Here is an 18,500-nt window from a genome sequence, read left to right as displayed (position 1 = left end):
GAATTGGAATTCATTGTGCCTCTTGTATCTGTAGATTGTTGTTTACTTTTACAAAATTCTCAACTGTTCAAATATTCCCTGTATTTCACTCTTTTCCTCTGTATGGAGGGTAGACTTTCATCCATCTTCTGTCCATTAATTCTTTCCAAGTTGTACCTGCTTTGCTATTAAACCAGTCTCTGAATTTTTAATATCAATTATAATACAGCATGTTTTTAGAAATTCCATTGTGGCTCCTCTTCAAAGATACATACTGTTATTGTTTGCGTTTTCATTGTGCTATCTTTAAATATGTCTTTTACATTGTTAAATATACTACGCAGTATTCTTTTATATTTTACTTATGATCATTCCAGTAAAAGCTTGTTTCCATTGTCTGATATATTTGTTAGTTCTTACTGATAGAAGTCTAGCTAACTTGTGTCCATATTTATCTCTGGTTATATGTTGAACAGTGTACTTGAAAAAATTATGTGTGAGAATAACACTATTTTTCCAATGAAAGTGTTCCCTCCAGAGGTGATATGCATTTGATTTTGCCAGGTACCTGCTATTCTGTCAGAACACACTGAATTCAAGATTTGAAATTCCCTAAAACCCCAGGAATTGATACCTATTTATAATTCTACAGGACTGTTCCCCTTCTAACTCACTTCACTGTGAGGGGATGGTCTTTAGAATCTCATGTTGTTGTAGAGACAATCACCCATTAAATTTCCCATCTTGTGTAGTCTTTCATTTCTGTCCTTCCTTCTCAAAGCAATCAAAACAAAAGTTCTAATTATAGAAAACAGGCAAACTGCAGAAAAATGTGACTTGAATTTTGTGTGTACCTCTTTTGAATCTGCTTTTGTGATAATTTATCCTTATATTTTCCACTTCCCCTGCTCTTTTTTCCTTCTTGAGTATTCTAGTTACCATCTGGTACCTTTTGCTTCAGCCTGAAGAATTTCCTTTAAGATTTTTTTTTTTTTTTTTTTTTAGAGCAGGTCTGTTTGTAACACATTATTACACATGTTTTATCCAGGCACATCTTTATTTTTTAAAGACACTTTTGCTGGATACAGTATGGTTGGTTGACAGTCTTCTTTTGATGGGAAGGGTACCAGGGATTGAACTCAGGGCACTTGGCCCCTGAGCCACATGCCAGATCTTTTTTTAAAAAAAATATTGTATTAGGGACAGAGTCTCACTGAGTTGCTTAGCACCTTGCCATTGTTGAGGCTGCCTTAGACGTCCACCTTAATTGTATCATAAAATCCCTATTTATGATGTTTTGTTTTGCTCCTGTCAAACTTTCAAGATTCTCTCTTCCTCATTAATTATCAGAAATTTCGCTGCTTGGGGTTCACCGAAATTCTTAGATCCCAGAGTTAATATTTTTCACCAGATTTGCCAAGATATAAGCCATTTTTTTCTGTAATTATTTTTCTGACCCTTTCTTTTTCTCCTTACCTCCTGAGAGTCCACTTATACACTTGTTGTAACACTTGATATTGTCCCTCAGATCTAAGGTTCTATTCAGAATTTTTCCTTTGGACTGGTTAATGAGTATTAATCTACAAGTTCAATAATTTTTTATCTTCTGTTGTCTCAAATCTGTGGTTTAGATCATCTACTGAATTGTAGTTTCAGTTATTACACATTTCAATTTTAAAATTACCAATTTGCTTTTTCTTTGAAGTTTCCAACTTGTTGATATTTGTTATTTGTTCATTCAAGGACTTTTCTCTTTTAATTCCTTACCGTATTTATATAGCTACTTCAACATATTATTCTGCTAAAAACAACATTTGTATTTACTCAGTCTATGCAATCCTTTTTTGTTCCTTCAGTATGAATCATTCTTTCCTATTTCTTTACATATATCATAATTTTTAGACAGAAGCGAGAAAATGTATGTAATATGTTGTAGCAGCTCTGAATTTTGTTTTGTTCTTCCGAGGATTGTTGTTTTAATGGTTTAGTGGTCAATTAACTGGCTTGAACTTACTGTGAAATATGTTTCCTCTGCCCCACAGTTTGTAGCTGCTAATGTCACTGCTAAGTTTTATTTTGTTTAATCTGGCTCTCTAGAGTATCCACTGCCACTAACGTGTCTCAGAAAAAAAAGTGCTTTCTGTTGCTCAGGTTGTTTGTGGATTAAGGAATGCAATCAAAGGCACAGCAAATTCACAGGTCTAAGTTTTCAATTCTTATTGAAAATACACGCAATAAATACTTCCTGGCATCTATTGTATGCAGAGTTCAGTAGTCAGCCAGACTTGTATGAAGAAGTTATTGTATTGGCCCTTCTATCACCCTTGATTTCAAAATACCCCCCCCCCCTTAAATTTCTACTTTCTCTGTCACCTACCCTGAATTGAACTCAACACCTGTAAACAATACATTTGTAGGATTTCTCTGCCCAAGTTCCGGAGGCAAGAGACAGCAAGGCCTACTCTGTGGGCAAAAAGATCACAAACTTGCCATTCTTTCCCAATGCAGTAGTATTTTTTCATGACTAAACACTTCTCAAATTGTTGTTTCACTTCGTTCATTTTCCAGTGCCATAATATTGATATTTAATAATTTGTTTAACTTGTTCAGTTTGTGCTTGCTTTTTGTGGTACAGATTTGTCCATCCTCTTACCACCACCATTTTGGGAAGTGGAATTCTATTGATTTTGAGTTGATGTGGATGTAGTTTTATTAAACCACCCCATATACACACACTCATATATTCTGATATTCTGATATACTTATGAATTACATCATAATGTATGGTTAAATGAATATCCAGTATTTACATTATTATGACCAAAAATGATATCCTGGCAAGTTTTCCTTTCTTGTTGTACCTTGTGTTTTTATTGTAGTAAATAACTGCTTCTTTTTTTCATTTGTTTAGTTTTCCAAGCAACTTTAGGTAATTCTTCCCATATAATGAAATGGCTTGTCTCAATAATATCAATATTACTTTGTTACATGTGGAAAATTTTATTTATGATGGGAGATGGGAAAAGTCTTTATTACAATCCCCTCTCTCTCCTCACTTCAATCAGGCTGTTTTTCTGTGGTACAATTATACATCTCAAGGCCTTTCTTACCTTGTTCCTCTATATTGGATAGCCTATTTCCCCAGACTCATATCATCCCTTTCTAGGTTGAATCCCTCATTTTTTTTCCCCCGTAGGAATGATAGATTTCCAAGGAAAATATACCTTTTAAGTCTGTTTTGAAACCTTATTATCTCCAAAATAGATAATAAAATAAAATAAAATAATAAAATAACAAAGATAATAAATAAATAATCTTCACATCTGACTGATGATTTGATTTTGTAGAGAATTCCAGGTGAACTTTTTCCCCCTCAAATTAGGAAGACATTGCTTGATTGTCTTCTAGCTTTCAGCTCTACTTTTAAAAATTTCCATGCTTTCCTAATTCCTAATATATTATACACTAACTGCTTTTCCCCTTCTGGAAACTTCATCCTTATTGTTGTAAAGTTTCTCAGTGATAGTATTTCCCTTTTCTCCCTCCACTACTAGGGCACTCCATGATCCTTGCAGTTGAGGAACTGCCAAGCATGCTCCTAAATAATTTGCTTCTATGTCCTATTTAAATTATTATCATTTCCTCTCCATTTCTCTTCCTCTTTGTAGATATACATCTTTGTATTCCTAAACTGTTGTTTTAACTGGACCTCCTCGGGGAGGAAAGAAAAGAATTTAAAAATCAATTCATCTTATTGAAAAAACCTTAAATTGGAAACCTTAAGTTTTCTAAGAAGTTTCTTGTGAGGCTTGTTTTCATCTCCAAAAATGACTTTGAGGATAGCATCCTTTTCTGCTCACTTTGAACAAGTAATTACTTAAAAGACTCTGATGATTTAAACAAACAAAATATACCACCATCTGCTTTCCTTTAAGTACAATAGCTTCACTTACATTATATCTTCTAACTAATTATATTAAAAGTGATTATTCCTCACCTGCAAAGTTAACACAGCATGCTGTAGCTCTCTAGACATTTTAAACCATATCTTTAAACAGCATTTTAATTATCAGGATTTTCATTATTATATTTAAAGTAGTATAACATAGAGTTTACATAAAATATAATTAACACCATTGGGAAAAAAGAATAAGGAACAAAGTATAAAACTCAGAATGTGGTTTCTTCAATTTCAATATGTCCTCTCCCACCTCCAGCCCCAAAATACAGCCTTGAGGCAGATGGCAGACAAGAAAAGTAACTTCTCCAACTCTTCTAACTGTCAGGTTGTACTGAGGAGAGGGATCCAATTTCTTTAAGATAGATCCAAGTACAAACTTTGTACTATTGCTTTATAATATAAAGAAGATAAGAAACATTGAAAATGACCCAACTTCTCAATGCTTAAAAGTCAATACAATATGCACATAAAATATACAAACTTCTGTACATATTGGATGATATGTTAATTGTTTTCTATTTTAAAAAGCACCAATTCTATAAAATATATTATTATCCATGTATCTTTTCTATGTATTTTTTATAAAATCTCCTTCTGGCTTTTAAAAAAGAAGGTAATCATTTTGGCTTCTTGTTTATGAAATTCTTACCTGATGACATGATCTCTCCCAACATTACCTTGCAACGCTTACAAATTACTTTGGTATTTGCTTTTGGTTCCTGTAGAACAGAAAAATGTCATTTAAATGTCATTCAGCTTTCCTTAAAAGGAATATATAATTTTAACATAGTCCCCAGAGTATACATTGAACTTTACATTTTATTCTGCCCTCTACTAAATACTGGGAATGCATTTAGCTTGTGTGCATAATTCACATGCACAGAGATAATTTCCTTTTTCTGCCTTAAGATAGAATGCACACATTGGCTTTTTCAAACCTAGCCACTTCTTGATAATCCAAATGTTGCCAATAATCTGAACAAGAAGCACTTTACATTTCTAAAAACTATTTCCAAATAGCCAAAATTTGAAATGGGCAGATGGTGGGCAACAAAGGCAGAGAGAGTTAATGACTTGCCCCTACTCATGTGTATAGAATACAGAAGAATCAGAATTTGAACTCATATTGTTTTGACTCCTAATGAGTGTAATTTATGTGTAAGTAACCTATAACTCATAGCCTCCCATAATTCAGAAGTTAAAATTATCTAACTTGTTCATACAATTCTATTTTTTTTCCATTTAAGATATGCACTATAACCAGAAGGATGAATAGTGTCATTGAGACAAATTCCTGGAGCATTCTTAGATTTCAAAACTTCTTAGACTTCAAAAATTCAAATTCATTATGTAGGATACATATTAATTAGCTTGCATTCACCAAATTTGTAAACAAAGAATACAACTTTTCAAATACATAGTAATAGCTCTGTTAAAGCCATACAACATCCCTCCCACCCAGATATACTGCAACATGGCACACACCTTGAAGAAATGGTCAAGGAAAAAGAACTCTGCAACTCTGGACATAAGGTCATCCCTTCTGGAAAACTGCAGAACAGTGTAGGGTGAAGTGAGAAGGGCAGTGACTCTCTGATATGGAATAATATATGTATTAATTAATGGAATAAGTTAGTGGATCAGTATAAATTTGAGTACAAGTAATTTTCCTTGGTATAAATGAATATTTCCTGACAAGTTGCATAAGATGCACATTTAAATTTAGTTCCATAGACAAGCTGCTAGTAACTGAGAGAGCTTATGCTTGAATCCAGATAATAAAGCTTATGCTTTTAAGCATTATGCTCGGTGTTTTCCAAACTACAGGTCATATGTCATTAGTGGGAATCAATTCATGGAATTAATTCCATGGGTTATAGCTTGTCTTTAAAAATACTGAATAGAAAGTATGACTGCTTCAAACATCAGGTAGGTATTACTTCAAGAAATTTTTACTTAGTGTGTTTATATAGTGTACACATGCATGTGTGTGTGTATGTGTGTGTGTGTGTGTGTGTGCATGAATGTATATATGATCAGACATTGATGTAAAAATATATCTCTTACTTTAGTTAAAAGTCAAATAGTCGAAAGCAATTGTACAACTTATACTGGGATCCATATGTCTGACTCACTCTTTTACCCAGCCTCAAATCCATGTTATAGTGAAAATCCGTAAATACCCCCCAGCTCTTTTCCATACCAATGATTCCTGAGATGAATCCTTTCATATGCTGAAGAAATCTACGATAATACAAAAACATATCCTATTTTTCCCCGGTCTAGCCACAGGATTTGCACAGATTCTCCAGTCTTTTTCTAAAAGTCTCTGCTGAGGAAACAAGCAAATCAGCTCACACCTGGCTCAAACATTTATCAAGGTACACCAGGTGGGGCCCAGGGACAGTACCATCCCTGGCCAGGGCACTGATAACCTTGCATCCAGCACATTGCACATAGCAGAAGCAGAGTCTGGCCAAGATGAGTGATAGGATAGTGTCATTCAGACAAATTCTGTCTGTTCTAAGGAACAGACAGAAACAAAGGAAGGTACCAGTTTGCTCAGTTCCAGGAAGAGAGTCCTGATAGCCAGTATGCTCAATTAAGGCAGACCTTCTGGTAGTTTCATGCTTTATACAATAAGATCTATCTATACAGTTCCAAAGAGGTGCTGAAAATAATTTTTAAAGGATGTTATTTTGTACAAGTGGAATTTGACCACATTCATTAAATCTTATCAAAAAATGTAAGCGTTTTACTAAAACCTAATATCAGGTATTGGTACAGCAAAGTTTGTGAAGAAAGAATTTTTCTATTCAAAGCAGAAAACTGTCAGGTGCTTTATTATGCAGTTCATCTATAATTGTTTTCACATAATATTTCCCATTGTCTTTCAAGTAAGCAGGCAAAGTGTTTTATTCTTTGTGTGTTTGTTTTTAAAATAAGATTCTACCCTTATCAGACATGGGTGATCAGAATCTTAAAATCTGATCAATAACTAACTGGGTGTGGTGGCGCATGCCTGAAATCCTTATAATCCCAGTGATTTGGAAGGCTGAAGCAGGACAATTGCAAGTCTGAGGCCAGCCTTCATAATTTAGCAAGATCCTATATCTCAAAATAAAATAAAAAGGGCTGGGGTTGTGGCTCAGTAGTAGAGAGCCTCTATATTTAATATGTAGTACCACACATAAGCAAAAAAAAAAATCTGATCAATAACAAGCAAATTAGCTCAAACAACCAAATTAATGGATCTTCATTCAAATAAACCTATAGCAAAAGATGTTTTTGCAGAGAACAGGGTATTAGGGATTTAACTCAGGGGTACTTGACCACTGAGCCACATCCCCAGGCCCATTTTGTATTTAATTTAGAGACAAGGTCTCACTGAGCTGCTCAGCGCCTTGGTGTTGCCAAGTATGGCTTTGAATTTGAGATCCTCCTGCCTCAGCCTCCCGAGCTGCTAGGATTATAGGCATATGCTATCATGCCCAGCACAAAAGATACTCTTAAGGCAATTAAGAAATTTTGTCAGGGCCTGATATTCTATCATTTATTAATATCAGGTGTGATAATGACAGTATGATTTATGAAAAAAATCTGTATTTTTAGACATACATTCAGAAACAGGGATGAGACCACATAATACTGGATTTTGCTTTAAAAACACTTAAGCAAAACAAAAAAAACCCCACTTTTTAAATCAAGACAATTGGCATATTGAAGGTGATAATATTATTCTTTTTATCCTGGCGAATGTTTACAAACTTCACCAACATATTTTTCTAAGAAAACAAAAGATTCACTTATGAATTTAATAAAATAAATTACCAAAACCAATAAATTATTATTCAGTACCCCAAGAATGAATAAAAAGATAAAGTTGTTGGTTATACTTATAAGTAATAGTATAATCAAAGTTCAATGTTGCTTTTCTTTTTTTTTTATTAAACAGAATGAAGTTATAAGTCTAGCTATACTTTTTTTTTCTTTTTTCTTTTTCTTTTTTCTTTTCTTTTTTTTTTTTTTTTTTGAGATGGCCTCTTACTATGTTGCCCAGTCTGGCCTTGAACTCTTGAACTCCTGGACTTAAGTGATCCTCTTGCTTCAGCCTCCCTTATGGCTGGGACTACAGATGTGAGTGAGCTACCATATACTGGCTATACTGGCTTATATTTTCAAAGTTTTAAATAATATGAATTTTATAAAAGGTGGAGATGCCATCTTTGTCCTCCTATTCCAATAGACAAAACTGATAGTATGTTGGTACATGGGAAAAATAGTACAAGAGATGACAACCAAACTGCAGGAATAGGGGAATCTTCAGCAGAAATTGTTTGAAAATAAGAAGCACATCCTGCCACACCAGTGGAGGCACATATAAGATTCTGTAAACTCCAAGAGGGTGCTGAAGGAACAAAATAATGTTGGGCTCTATGTGCTGTTTTTAAAATCAGATCTTTTTAATTAAGATTTTCTAGCATGTTAATTTTGTTTAAAGAGAATCTCTGCTTTGTAATGCATTTTTCTTGATCTACGCTTCAAGGAAATAATAAAGCAAGTTGAGTAATAAAACAACCTAACAGTGTGGGAACTCTACAGAGCAAACCTCAAAGAAAGACATTGTTGGGGACTAATTAAATCAATATATCTGAGAGATGGCAGTGCTGCTCAGAGAGGTGGATTAGCCTCCTATTCTCGTTTTTATTTTCCTTTGTGTTGTTTCAATTTCTAAGGACCCTTGATATTGTCTCGCCAAAAAAAAAATGTTTCCCAAGAGATACCATTAGGATGCTGTATCACCATGTGACATTTCAAACCCTTGCTAGATGGCTAGACTGGGTGATATAAGAAATAGGTTTTCAATAGCACAGAGCAGCCTTGTTCCCAGAGGAGCCTTGAGAGCACTGTTTAAGCAGTCTCTCTAAATTTATGTTACTATTTTGGTCACAGGCACACTCTTTCAACTGCTACAATATGCAATTAAAGAGAAACTTCCATCCAGACCAACTTGAAAACAATCTTGTCAACTGCAGCTTGTCATGATAGTAATTTCCCATACTGTCCTTGATAACAAAACCTGTAGTGTCTAAATATGAAGAATCTTCTTTCAATTTATAAGATAGCTGTTTACAATGAAGAGAAATACTTGTAAGTGGCATCATATAACTGACGAGAATGTAAATGTGAAGAACATATCTCAGCACAGAATAAAGAGTATCTAAAAAGGGAAACATGCCTTCTCTTATTTAATCTTTCTCCACTCTTTTTCCATTCACCCCTTCTAAATATTTTTAAAATGTAGAGTTTATTCATAAAAATGAAAAACATTTAAAATAAGTAAGTATATTTAGAGTAAAACATAAATTTAATAGAATCATCTTAAATGTAAGTATAACATTCATATTAGCTTCTTACCATTTATCTTTTAAAAATACAGAATGCTAAAGTGCTTCAATTTAGAGCAAACCATATTTACATAAAGAGATTTCTTTTTGTGGTGAGACATGAGGCATTTAATTACTTATAACTGACAACAACTTAATCTGGATATTTGACAAATTTCCTTCAAAATAGTTCTATAAACTAATTTATAATGTGAGAGTTGTTGTCTGAGTGTTATATGTTTCCTGTAGCAGGTCAGTTCTGATTACAAAAATTAAATGAGGCAGTGAAATTTAAAATACAATGTGTTTGTTCTTACTAGTAATCAGGTGTTGAAATGAAGATTCTCTACCAATAATTTTCTTTACTTTTTAAATCATATCTGTATTGACTGGCTATTGGGGAATGATTCCTCACAAGGGCCAAGTCAATGCTACTGATTTTCTTTTAAAATAAAGTAAACCACTCATTTTCTGCAATGAGAGGAAACTGTCTTCTTCCTAATGCAAATTATTTAGCAAGGGCCATTCTGACGTCATGCTGTTAAGCACCAACTTAAACACTACAGCATAAGTCTGATTTCCATTCCCCATCTCTTTCATTTTCCTCTTTTTCCTTGATGGAATCTGCTTTTATAACATCAGCAGAAGTCTAGACTATGGGCAGACTCAGTAAAATCCCTGAATCTAATTGTATGGTACATATCCTGGTACACTTCTAATTTAAATCAGACTATTGAGATTAAAATGCACACAGATTATGAAATGTTATCCAAAACAAGAAAGTAAGGCATTTGGTTTATAAAATGGTAATATTCCTAAATCTGCATGAAGAAGCTCTCTTCTCCAGCTCCTCCAGCCCATGTGTGTGTTTTTGCATAAGACTCTTATTAAATCAATAGAGCAGAGCTAGAGGACAGAAGCAGTTGAAAATAATGGATTTGAGCCTTTAGAACGGTTTCTTTAACACGCTTTGAATTAAGAGAAGATTGGGGAAATGGGTATCTAAGCAAATCTCTAAGTTAGCATGACTGTGAAAAGATATTTTACCAATTTAAAATGATTACAGAAAAAAGCACATCTCAACTAGGAATGGTTCAGGTCTTACCTGCCACAAATCATTTCTTATATTTACCAAGAAGAAAGAGTCTCCAATAAAACAGTCATTCTCTCTTGGATGAAGTGGCTTATTAGCAAAGGGGTCAGGATGACAACACCACTCTCCAACGAGAGCTCCCCAGTTCTCACTCGGCAGTGGGAGAATCCTGAGAAGCTTCCTGGTGAAAAGAGGAAAAACAATTTTTCACAGCACAAAATGGAACTAACATTTTCTTAATTAAATCAGCATGAAAGATGAAAGAAACTCATTAGCCACATGCTTGCAATGTCAATTTCCCCCCAATTATAAAAGTAATATATACTCACTCTAGGATGATTTTGAAAATGCAAAGAGGTATAAAGAAAACAAAATTCATCCTTTTCTCACTACCCAAAGATAAGTACCTACTTTTTAACATGATGTGTGTTTCTTTACCACCCTTTCAAGAGATACATTTGTGTATATATATATACACATGTTGTCTGGGATCAGAGAATACATACAAACTGTATCTTGCTTTTGTTTTATTTAGTTATACTATGATTCATAATGATTATAATATTCTATTCTATAGGTTTGTCAAAACTTTATAGATCATTCCCTTGCTGTTGGATATGCAAGATTTGAGTTCTTTATTATCAATAACCCTGTGATGAATACTCTTGTTAGAAAATTTATGTACATGTCTGATTATTCCTTGGGGATAAAAAATCTTATCAGTGGAAGACTACAAGCATAAATTATATGCGTATTTTTAAGCCTAATACCCATTTGTTGACTTCCTTTTCAGAAAGTTTGTACCAATTTATAATCCTTTCACTTATCCTCTTCTTATTTGAATCATTTCTTTTCTGTCTTTGCACAAGTAAAAATATTTTCAATACTGCTTTATTGACAACTCTTAAATTACTGGTGAGACTGAACTAGTTTTTATATTGACTGGCCACTGTGTTTCTCCTGTGAATTGCAATCAGAGTACTTTCCAATTGAAGCAATAGTATGTTCTTATTGATTTTTAAAATATATTATACTATTTTATTATCCCTTTGTCTATCATTTATTATAAATATCTTTTCAGTATTACTGTCTTTTAATTTGGTTTATATGTCTTAAGTTTTAAATCACCTAACACTTTCTTCTGTGATTTCTTCTATTACTCTAATAAACTTTCTTCTGAAATAATTTTAGATTAATAAAAAAATTACAAAGATGGTACAGATACTTCCCATATATACTGTACCCGTCTTTCTCTAATGTCAATATTTTATATAACTATGATAGATATGTCAGAACTACAGGCTTTAATCTGGATTACACCAGTTTTTCCACCTAATCTGTGACAGTTTCTCAATCTTTATTTTTCAAGATCTTGATATATTTCAGTAGTCTTGTCAGGCATTCTATAAAATATCTTTCCATGTGAATTTGCTTGATCTTGTCTTATTATTACAGTAGAATTATAGGTTTGTAGAAAGAATTCCACAAAGGTGAGGTATCCCTCTCATTATATTATATCATAGGGTATATTATATCAACATGACTTTCATTGATGATATTAATCTTAATCATCTGGTTCAGGGGTTATCTGCAGTTTCTTCCCCTAGTAAAACATTAGTAAATTAATGTATATTTAGAAGTTTCAAGTTAAAATATTTGAGCTGTGATTATGTATTTGCAATTTAAATTAAATTTATATATATGTATGTGTATATATATATATATATATATTTTTTTTTTAATAATTCCCTTATGTTAACCTTCTCTTTTGTCTCCCAATCAACTGTAAGTATCACAAAAGGACAATTCAGCTTAAAAGAGGGAAGACAGTTCACTTATAACTTTAGAGGACAGAGGCAAAAGCAAGAAAGGCTGATTTTAGTTTAAAGTAAGGAAGAACTTTCCCTTTCAAATTAGGATATGCTGCACCATTGGCATCCTTCAAGCTGCTGGGCATATGGAGGATATTGAGAAGTGATTCTTTCAACATGCATTTCCTTGAGTCTACTGTGAATCAGTCACTCAAATACATACAGCCCTTTTTCTTAAGGTACTCACATTCCAATAGGAAATATAGACCTATAAGCAAATAACAAAGCTACATGCAAAATGTGCTTATAACAGAGTAATGGGACTCCAAACTCTTGGGGGTGGGGAGGGGTTGTATAGATTACTTTGAAAATTTGATGAAAGCATTAGCCCCTTTCCTCAAACATACATTTTCACATGTACACATAACCCGCATTTGATGTAGAGCATTCAGGACACCCAAAACCAATCCTTGAATTCAGGGCAATTTGCACAAAGTGCTAGGAAAGTAGACTTATATGAGCTTTAGAAAAGAAATAACATCTGAGCTGGACTTTAAAGGATATATAGAAGTTCTACAGACAGTGGAAGAAATATACAGCATCATGGAAGAAAAGATATGAAGGCAGACACTGCATCTTTTTACATTACCACTATATTCTTACTGCCCAAAACATTTCCTTAAATATTTGTTGATGGAATGAACTAGCATATTTTGATAATTATAATGTGTGAGACCTCTGGCTGGGTCTACTGCATACTGGGATGAAAGGGTTAACAAACTCTTCCCTTTGCTGCTTGAGAATCTGATCTTTGGTTTAACCACCTAGTTCTGTTACCCTGGAAACCAGGTAAGATCCTAGGCATCAAATATATTGCTAGGCAACACAGCTTACGGTAAAAATGATCCTTGATTGGTAAATTGCATCTGGACTGGTAAGAATTTGTGAAAGTGCTATGAAGATCTAATAAGAATGCCATGCTTTGAGCTTCCCTGAATGCATTCTCTTGTGGAGCCCTAGAAACTAGCCAAAGAGTTCTTATAACAGACTTTGTCTGCCAGGGCAGCAACTACACTTGCCTGATGTGATCATGTGATTTGTACCTAAAACTGTCTTGTAGGCAGGCAAGAGTCCTCAGATTCTTTTATGTGAGCTGTCACTTGTATGAACTGCTGTATGGCCCTTGCTGAGAAGTTTTCTTGATACTGCCCTGTTGGCAAACTGGGAAAAAATGTGTCCTGTGGTAGTTTTGTTAGTCTGAATGTTTACACACAGCACTGTACATTTAATGCTCACGATTTTGTGACAGAAGAATTACCATTCCCTTACAGGGAAAAACAGTGAGGCTCAGATTGTTACATAATCTTCACAAGTTCACAGAATCAGAGATGATGACTGATGCCAGGATCTTAACCCAGGTCTTCCTGGCTCCAAAATTAAACTTTTTCCTTTAGAATATATTCCCTCTGCTAGCAATGCAGAATAGCAATAGAGGAAACTGGGGAGGTGGGATGGTGGTGGATTATTTGAGGAGCCATATACCATGCCAATGGGTAGAACTCCGTATTATAGACACATGGGAAGCAGTATAGTATTTTGGGAAGGGAAGTGACAGGTCAGAGTGTGATTTTTGCCAAGAAGCAAGAAGGCAAATAACTTGCCTGTTAAGAGTAAAGGCTTGAATAGGATCCTGGATCTTCTCCATCATTAAAACTCTCTGGGGCTGGGACTGGGGCTCAGTGATAGAGTGCTCACTTTGCAACTGTGAGGCCCTGGGTTTGATACTCAGCACCACATAAAAATAAATAAATTAATTAAAGGTATTGTGTCCAACTACAACTAAAATAATAATAATAATAATAATAATAATAATAATAATAATAATAAAAACTTCTCTGTCTCCTGACATTCTTCTTGTAGGGCCAATAAACAGACCTTCAAAAATTCCATATGTGATCAAAGAAATGAAAATGCTTTTATAGAGATTTGGGAGACTCAATGCACATTAACAGAAAGTATGGGATATCAAACTTAACTTGACCCCATATCACATTGAATAAAAGTCATAATGCATCCTTTAACCATCTACATAAGACACTGGGAGCAAGAAAGTGCCTAATTTCCAAGTCATTGCAATGATAAAAGAATCTTTATAACAGAAAGAAATTTTTCTGATGTTTTGAAAAAAAACATAAAACCTTAAAGAACAAAAGGTGTATTTTAATCACAACTCTACTGAAAGTATATCTATCCAAAACCCTGAAAAATGTACTTTGATATGATCTACTTCCCGAGAGAACCTTCAAAATAAAATAGATACCATTTTTTTTTCAAGGTAGTTTAGGTAAAAAAACATCTGGAGCTAAGAAAAAAAGTGAAATGATTTCTTAATTTTTTTCTGAGCTTAAGAGCTTATGATGAACAACATATGTTCATAATAAAATAAAATTTGCTAGTTATTTTAATGCATCGTCACCATAACCTTTTAGAAAATAACTTATGCAATTTTAATAAATTCTACTAATTAATGATGTTTTACTTGATACTTAAGCATATATATATTATATATTATATATATATATATTATATATATAATATATTTATATATAAAATGTCCTTTACCTTTAAAATCAGTCATTAGTTAGTGATCATAACAATAGTAGTAACAGGGCTTTTATAGATGGATTAAAACCAAGTGAACATTAAGGGTCTTAAGAATAACATCAAGACTGGTTTGTGGCTCAGTAGTAGAGTGCTTGTCTAGCATCTGGGTTCAATTCTCAGCACCACATACAAATAAGTGAATAAAATAAAGGTCCATCAACAACTAAAAATATATATAAAATTTTAAAAAATAACATTAAACATCTAAAACTCAAAATATGACTATTGGAATTTATATAAATTCAGGTGACATTCTTCACCTAGTAGGCCATGAATCCTCTAAAACTAGCTTTACATTTTAACACTATTATTATATAGTATGATTAGATTTTAAAAGTATAGTAATTTTATTCCAAAAGTTTATACAATGTTGCCAATAATCCAGTTTGGGCTCTGCCTTTTTTTTTTTTTTTTTTTTTTTTTTAGTGCAGGAGATTGAACCCAGGGGCTTCTGTGCTAAGCATATGCTTTGTGACTAAGCTACACCCCCAGTTCTGCACTTTTTAATTGCTTTGTTTTCATTCACTAAAAAAGTAACTTCACTCACAGAAGTAGTTATTTTCAGGCTACAATTACAGTTGGTGTGCCAAGAGGAACAACCAAGCAGTTTGAAAATCAATCATCTCCTGCTTCCATAAAACTCATTCTGCTGGTCTCCCAAAGTTTCAATGCCCTCATGAATGTTGGACTGAAACCCAGTGTGCAGGTACAGGTGGAAAGGTTGTACTATTCCAGAGACCTCAGGAGAATACTTCTTTCAAAATGGTCTGACGATCAAAAGGGCTGGGTCTGAAAATCTGTTGTGTTAACTAATGTCATTCAAGTCTGACATGAATTTATTTCTAAAAACCATAACAATTCAAACACAATGACCACTTCATTGTTTCTTAGACTATTCACAAAGTAATTTTATTATTGATTGATTGATATTGTGAACTGTTTAGTTTTAACAAGAGAAAAATAAAAACTATACAATTAGACAAATTTTATAGAAAAACTTGGCTTATTTATAAATTAGAGAACTGTATTTTTTTTAAAAAGGCATTAGTTTCAAATAACTAAAATAAATTAGCTCAGAGCTTATGACCCTAAATAAATAAAAAAATTGTCATTCATTAGCAGATTTCATGTGCTCATGCATTAAATGTTAAAAGCCATTAATGAATCTTATTTGGTTAAATTGTCCCTATATCTTATTTCCATAATTTGCTTGATATCAAGTTAAAAAAAAAGGAACCAATTTTAGCCTTGCACTATCTAAATCATCATGATTCACAGGAAACCAAAGTACAACTTTATGGGGTTCATCAATGAGAAAATGTCATGCCAATAGGACTCTGTCAAGTTTATCTAATCCAATTTCTTCATTTTACAAAGAGACTGCCCAGAAAATTAAAGTGCCTTAATTCTAAGATAAGAAAGCTTGGTACATGCTTTGTTGTATATTGCTTAAGAACCCACTGAAAGATGTCTCTGTATTTCTGTATTCAATATGCAATCTTTGAATAAAAAGTTACCAATGTTTGCCAAAAAAAAAAAAAAAAAGAAGAAGAAGACTTGGTGGTAGATGTTCACTCTACCCATTACTCCTACTAGAGGAGCACCCACTACAAGTCAGTCAGCATAGTCCATAGTACCTTCCTGGGAAAGATATTTACAATAATATGATTTTGATTATAGCACATACAGACTCTTTTGGAGAAACTTTGGCCTTGTTTTTTATTTAAGGACTACAAGAATTGTCCTTATCACTCACATAAAACAAGTAATCAAGCCAAAGTGAGAAGACCACCCTGATTGATACCAATGGTCAGCACAAGATCTCTATGCAGAGCTTGGAAGAAGCCTAGCCTTTCGTTGTACAGAGTCACAGGGCATGCTGCCCAAGAGTGAGATGTAAGAAAAGACTTAAGTCACTTACTAAAGATTTCTCTGTGCAGCTCAAGAGGCATATGCAGGCCAGGCTCACAGATGTGGTATGAAAAGGCTTTCAGGTAAGACTTGTTTAAATGAAGTGAGAATGAAGTCTACTGTTTATCTTCTCAGAGAGAGAAAATCAAAAAGGTGATTCATTTCTCTGATGCATATGGACCATATGAATGAGAGTCCTGAAATAAAACTGTTTGAAACACTGAACTAGAGAATTTGCTAGTGTGCTAATAAGCACAAGTCAGAAAAGAGACTAGAAGGAGTTTCTAAAACCAACTGAAAAAAACTTGCCATATACCTATTACAGTGTATGTTACACTCCCTAACTCTCCTGACAAGTTTGGGAAGTGGGTTTTAGCAGGTGCTGAGGTGATACAAACAAGGCCCCCCAGCTCCTAAGTAGTAAGGTTGGAGTTCAAACCCAAGTTCCATTCTCCTGCTCCCCCTCTACCCTCACAGCTTCCCAGCAGACAGGGATAGGGAAAATGTGTGCATCCTTCATTGTTAGCCTCCATGTCCTTCTAGTTCTCAACTCCATGATTATAGACAGGATTGAACAAAACAGAAAATACAGTTCCTGATAGGAAAAGCAGGCACTGTAGGTGAGAATCTTCAAAATCCTCCTCCTTTTCCAGTAAAGCACAAATATTAGCCAATAATGAACAAACCATAGCTCCTAAGTGGCACCAGGAACCATTGCTATGCTGAATTTAACTTATTCATTAAAGTTAACTGTAACTCCTGATATAGAAGTCAGTGTTTCAGAAATTTCATCTGAGAATTAAGCCAAATTCTGAAATGGACTGAGAGGAGGGCAACATTTGTGGCTGAACAACAATGTAAACCGGGATCTCTTGGACTTTCAGGATAAAGTGGGCCTGTCACCAAGCAAGCACTCTGTGGCAACTTCAACCCTTAGGTAATCTGAGCAAATATGTTCCTCTCTCCTCAGTAGATATGAAGCCATCTCATTTCTCACTCAAGATAATCATTCTGAGGATAGTCCATTTATAACCTCTCCTACAGGAGTAACTTTGTGCCTTCTCATCTACCTGGGATGCTGCCAGGAATCAGGAAACAAGCAAGAAAGGCTAGTAGAAGACCAAAATAAACACACTGAGGTTTATTCAATTCAACCTAGCAAAACTATATTAAGAGCACACTATTCACCAGGTACCGTGCCTGATTCCAGGAATGATGATGATGATAAGAATAATTATCACAGTAGCTAACATAATAAATGCTAACAATGTGCCAAACATTGCTATAAACATGATCATTTGATCCTCTCAACAACCCTATGAGGTAAGGCCTATTGTTATCTACATTTTCTCAAAAAGAAATTTAAGGCATGGAGTGTTTAAATAACTTGTCCAAGGTCACACAGCTAATAAATGTCAGATACAACTCATTCTAACTTCTCAGTCTGTACTGCTAGCCATTAGCCTACACTGTACTCTCAGCAGTGGCATAAAGGATACAAAAATCAAAAAGACTCTCCCTGCCTGCCCCCAGAGCCTAGAGTTTAACTGTAAAAATGGGCAAACCTTAAATGAACATCTAAAGCAAACCAGGGTTCAGGAAGACTCCCCGTAGTACAGGCCCTGCCAGTTGAATTCTGAAGTACAGGCAGGGGCTAAACAGGGAGTGACAGGGTATGGGTACATTCAGAAGAA

The 18,500-nt window shown here is 34.1% G+C and overlaps 1 protein-coding gene across 2 annotated transcripts in view; it reads right to left on the bottom strand.

Annotated features, from left to right (window-relative positions):
- Positions 1-18,500, bottom strand: part of Ube3d (ubiquitin protein ligase E3D) — a 153,160-nt gene that overhangs the window by 119,702 nt on the left and 14,958 nt on the right. The window contains exons 4-6 of one of the 2 annotated variants that reach the window (XM_026410996.2): positions 10,433-10,601; positions 5,426-5,491; positions 4,590-4,659 (exon numbers count right to left, since the gene is read on the bottom strand). In XM_026410996.2, the coding sequence (XP_026266781.1) occupies positions 4,590-4,659; positions 5,426-5,491; positions 10,433-10,601 (305 nt within the window). The remainder of the gene's footprint in view (positions 1-4,589; positions 4,660-5,425; positions 5,492-10,432; positions 10,602-18,500) is intronic. The other variant, XM_026411003.2, reaches the window with a different exon arrangement.

Source organism: Urocitellus parryii, chromosome 8 (genome assembly GCF_045843805.1).
Source record: "Urocitellus parryii isolate mUroPar1 chromosome 8, mUroPar1.hap1, whole genome shotgun sequence".
Taxonomy (NCBI): Eukaryota; Metazoa; Chordata; class Mammalia; order Rodentia; family Sciuridae; genus Urocitellus; species Urocitellus parryii.
The sequence above is the reverse complement of the archived record's forward strand: the minus strand, read 5'-3'. Positions and strand labels throughout refer to the sequence as shown.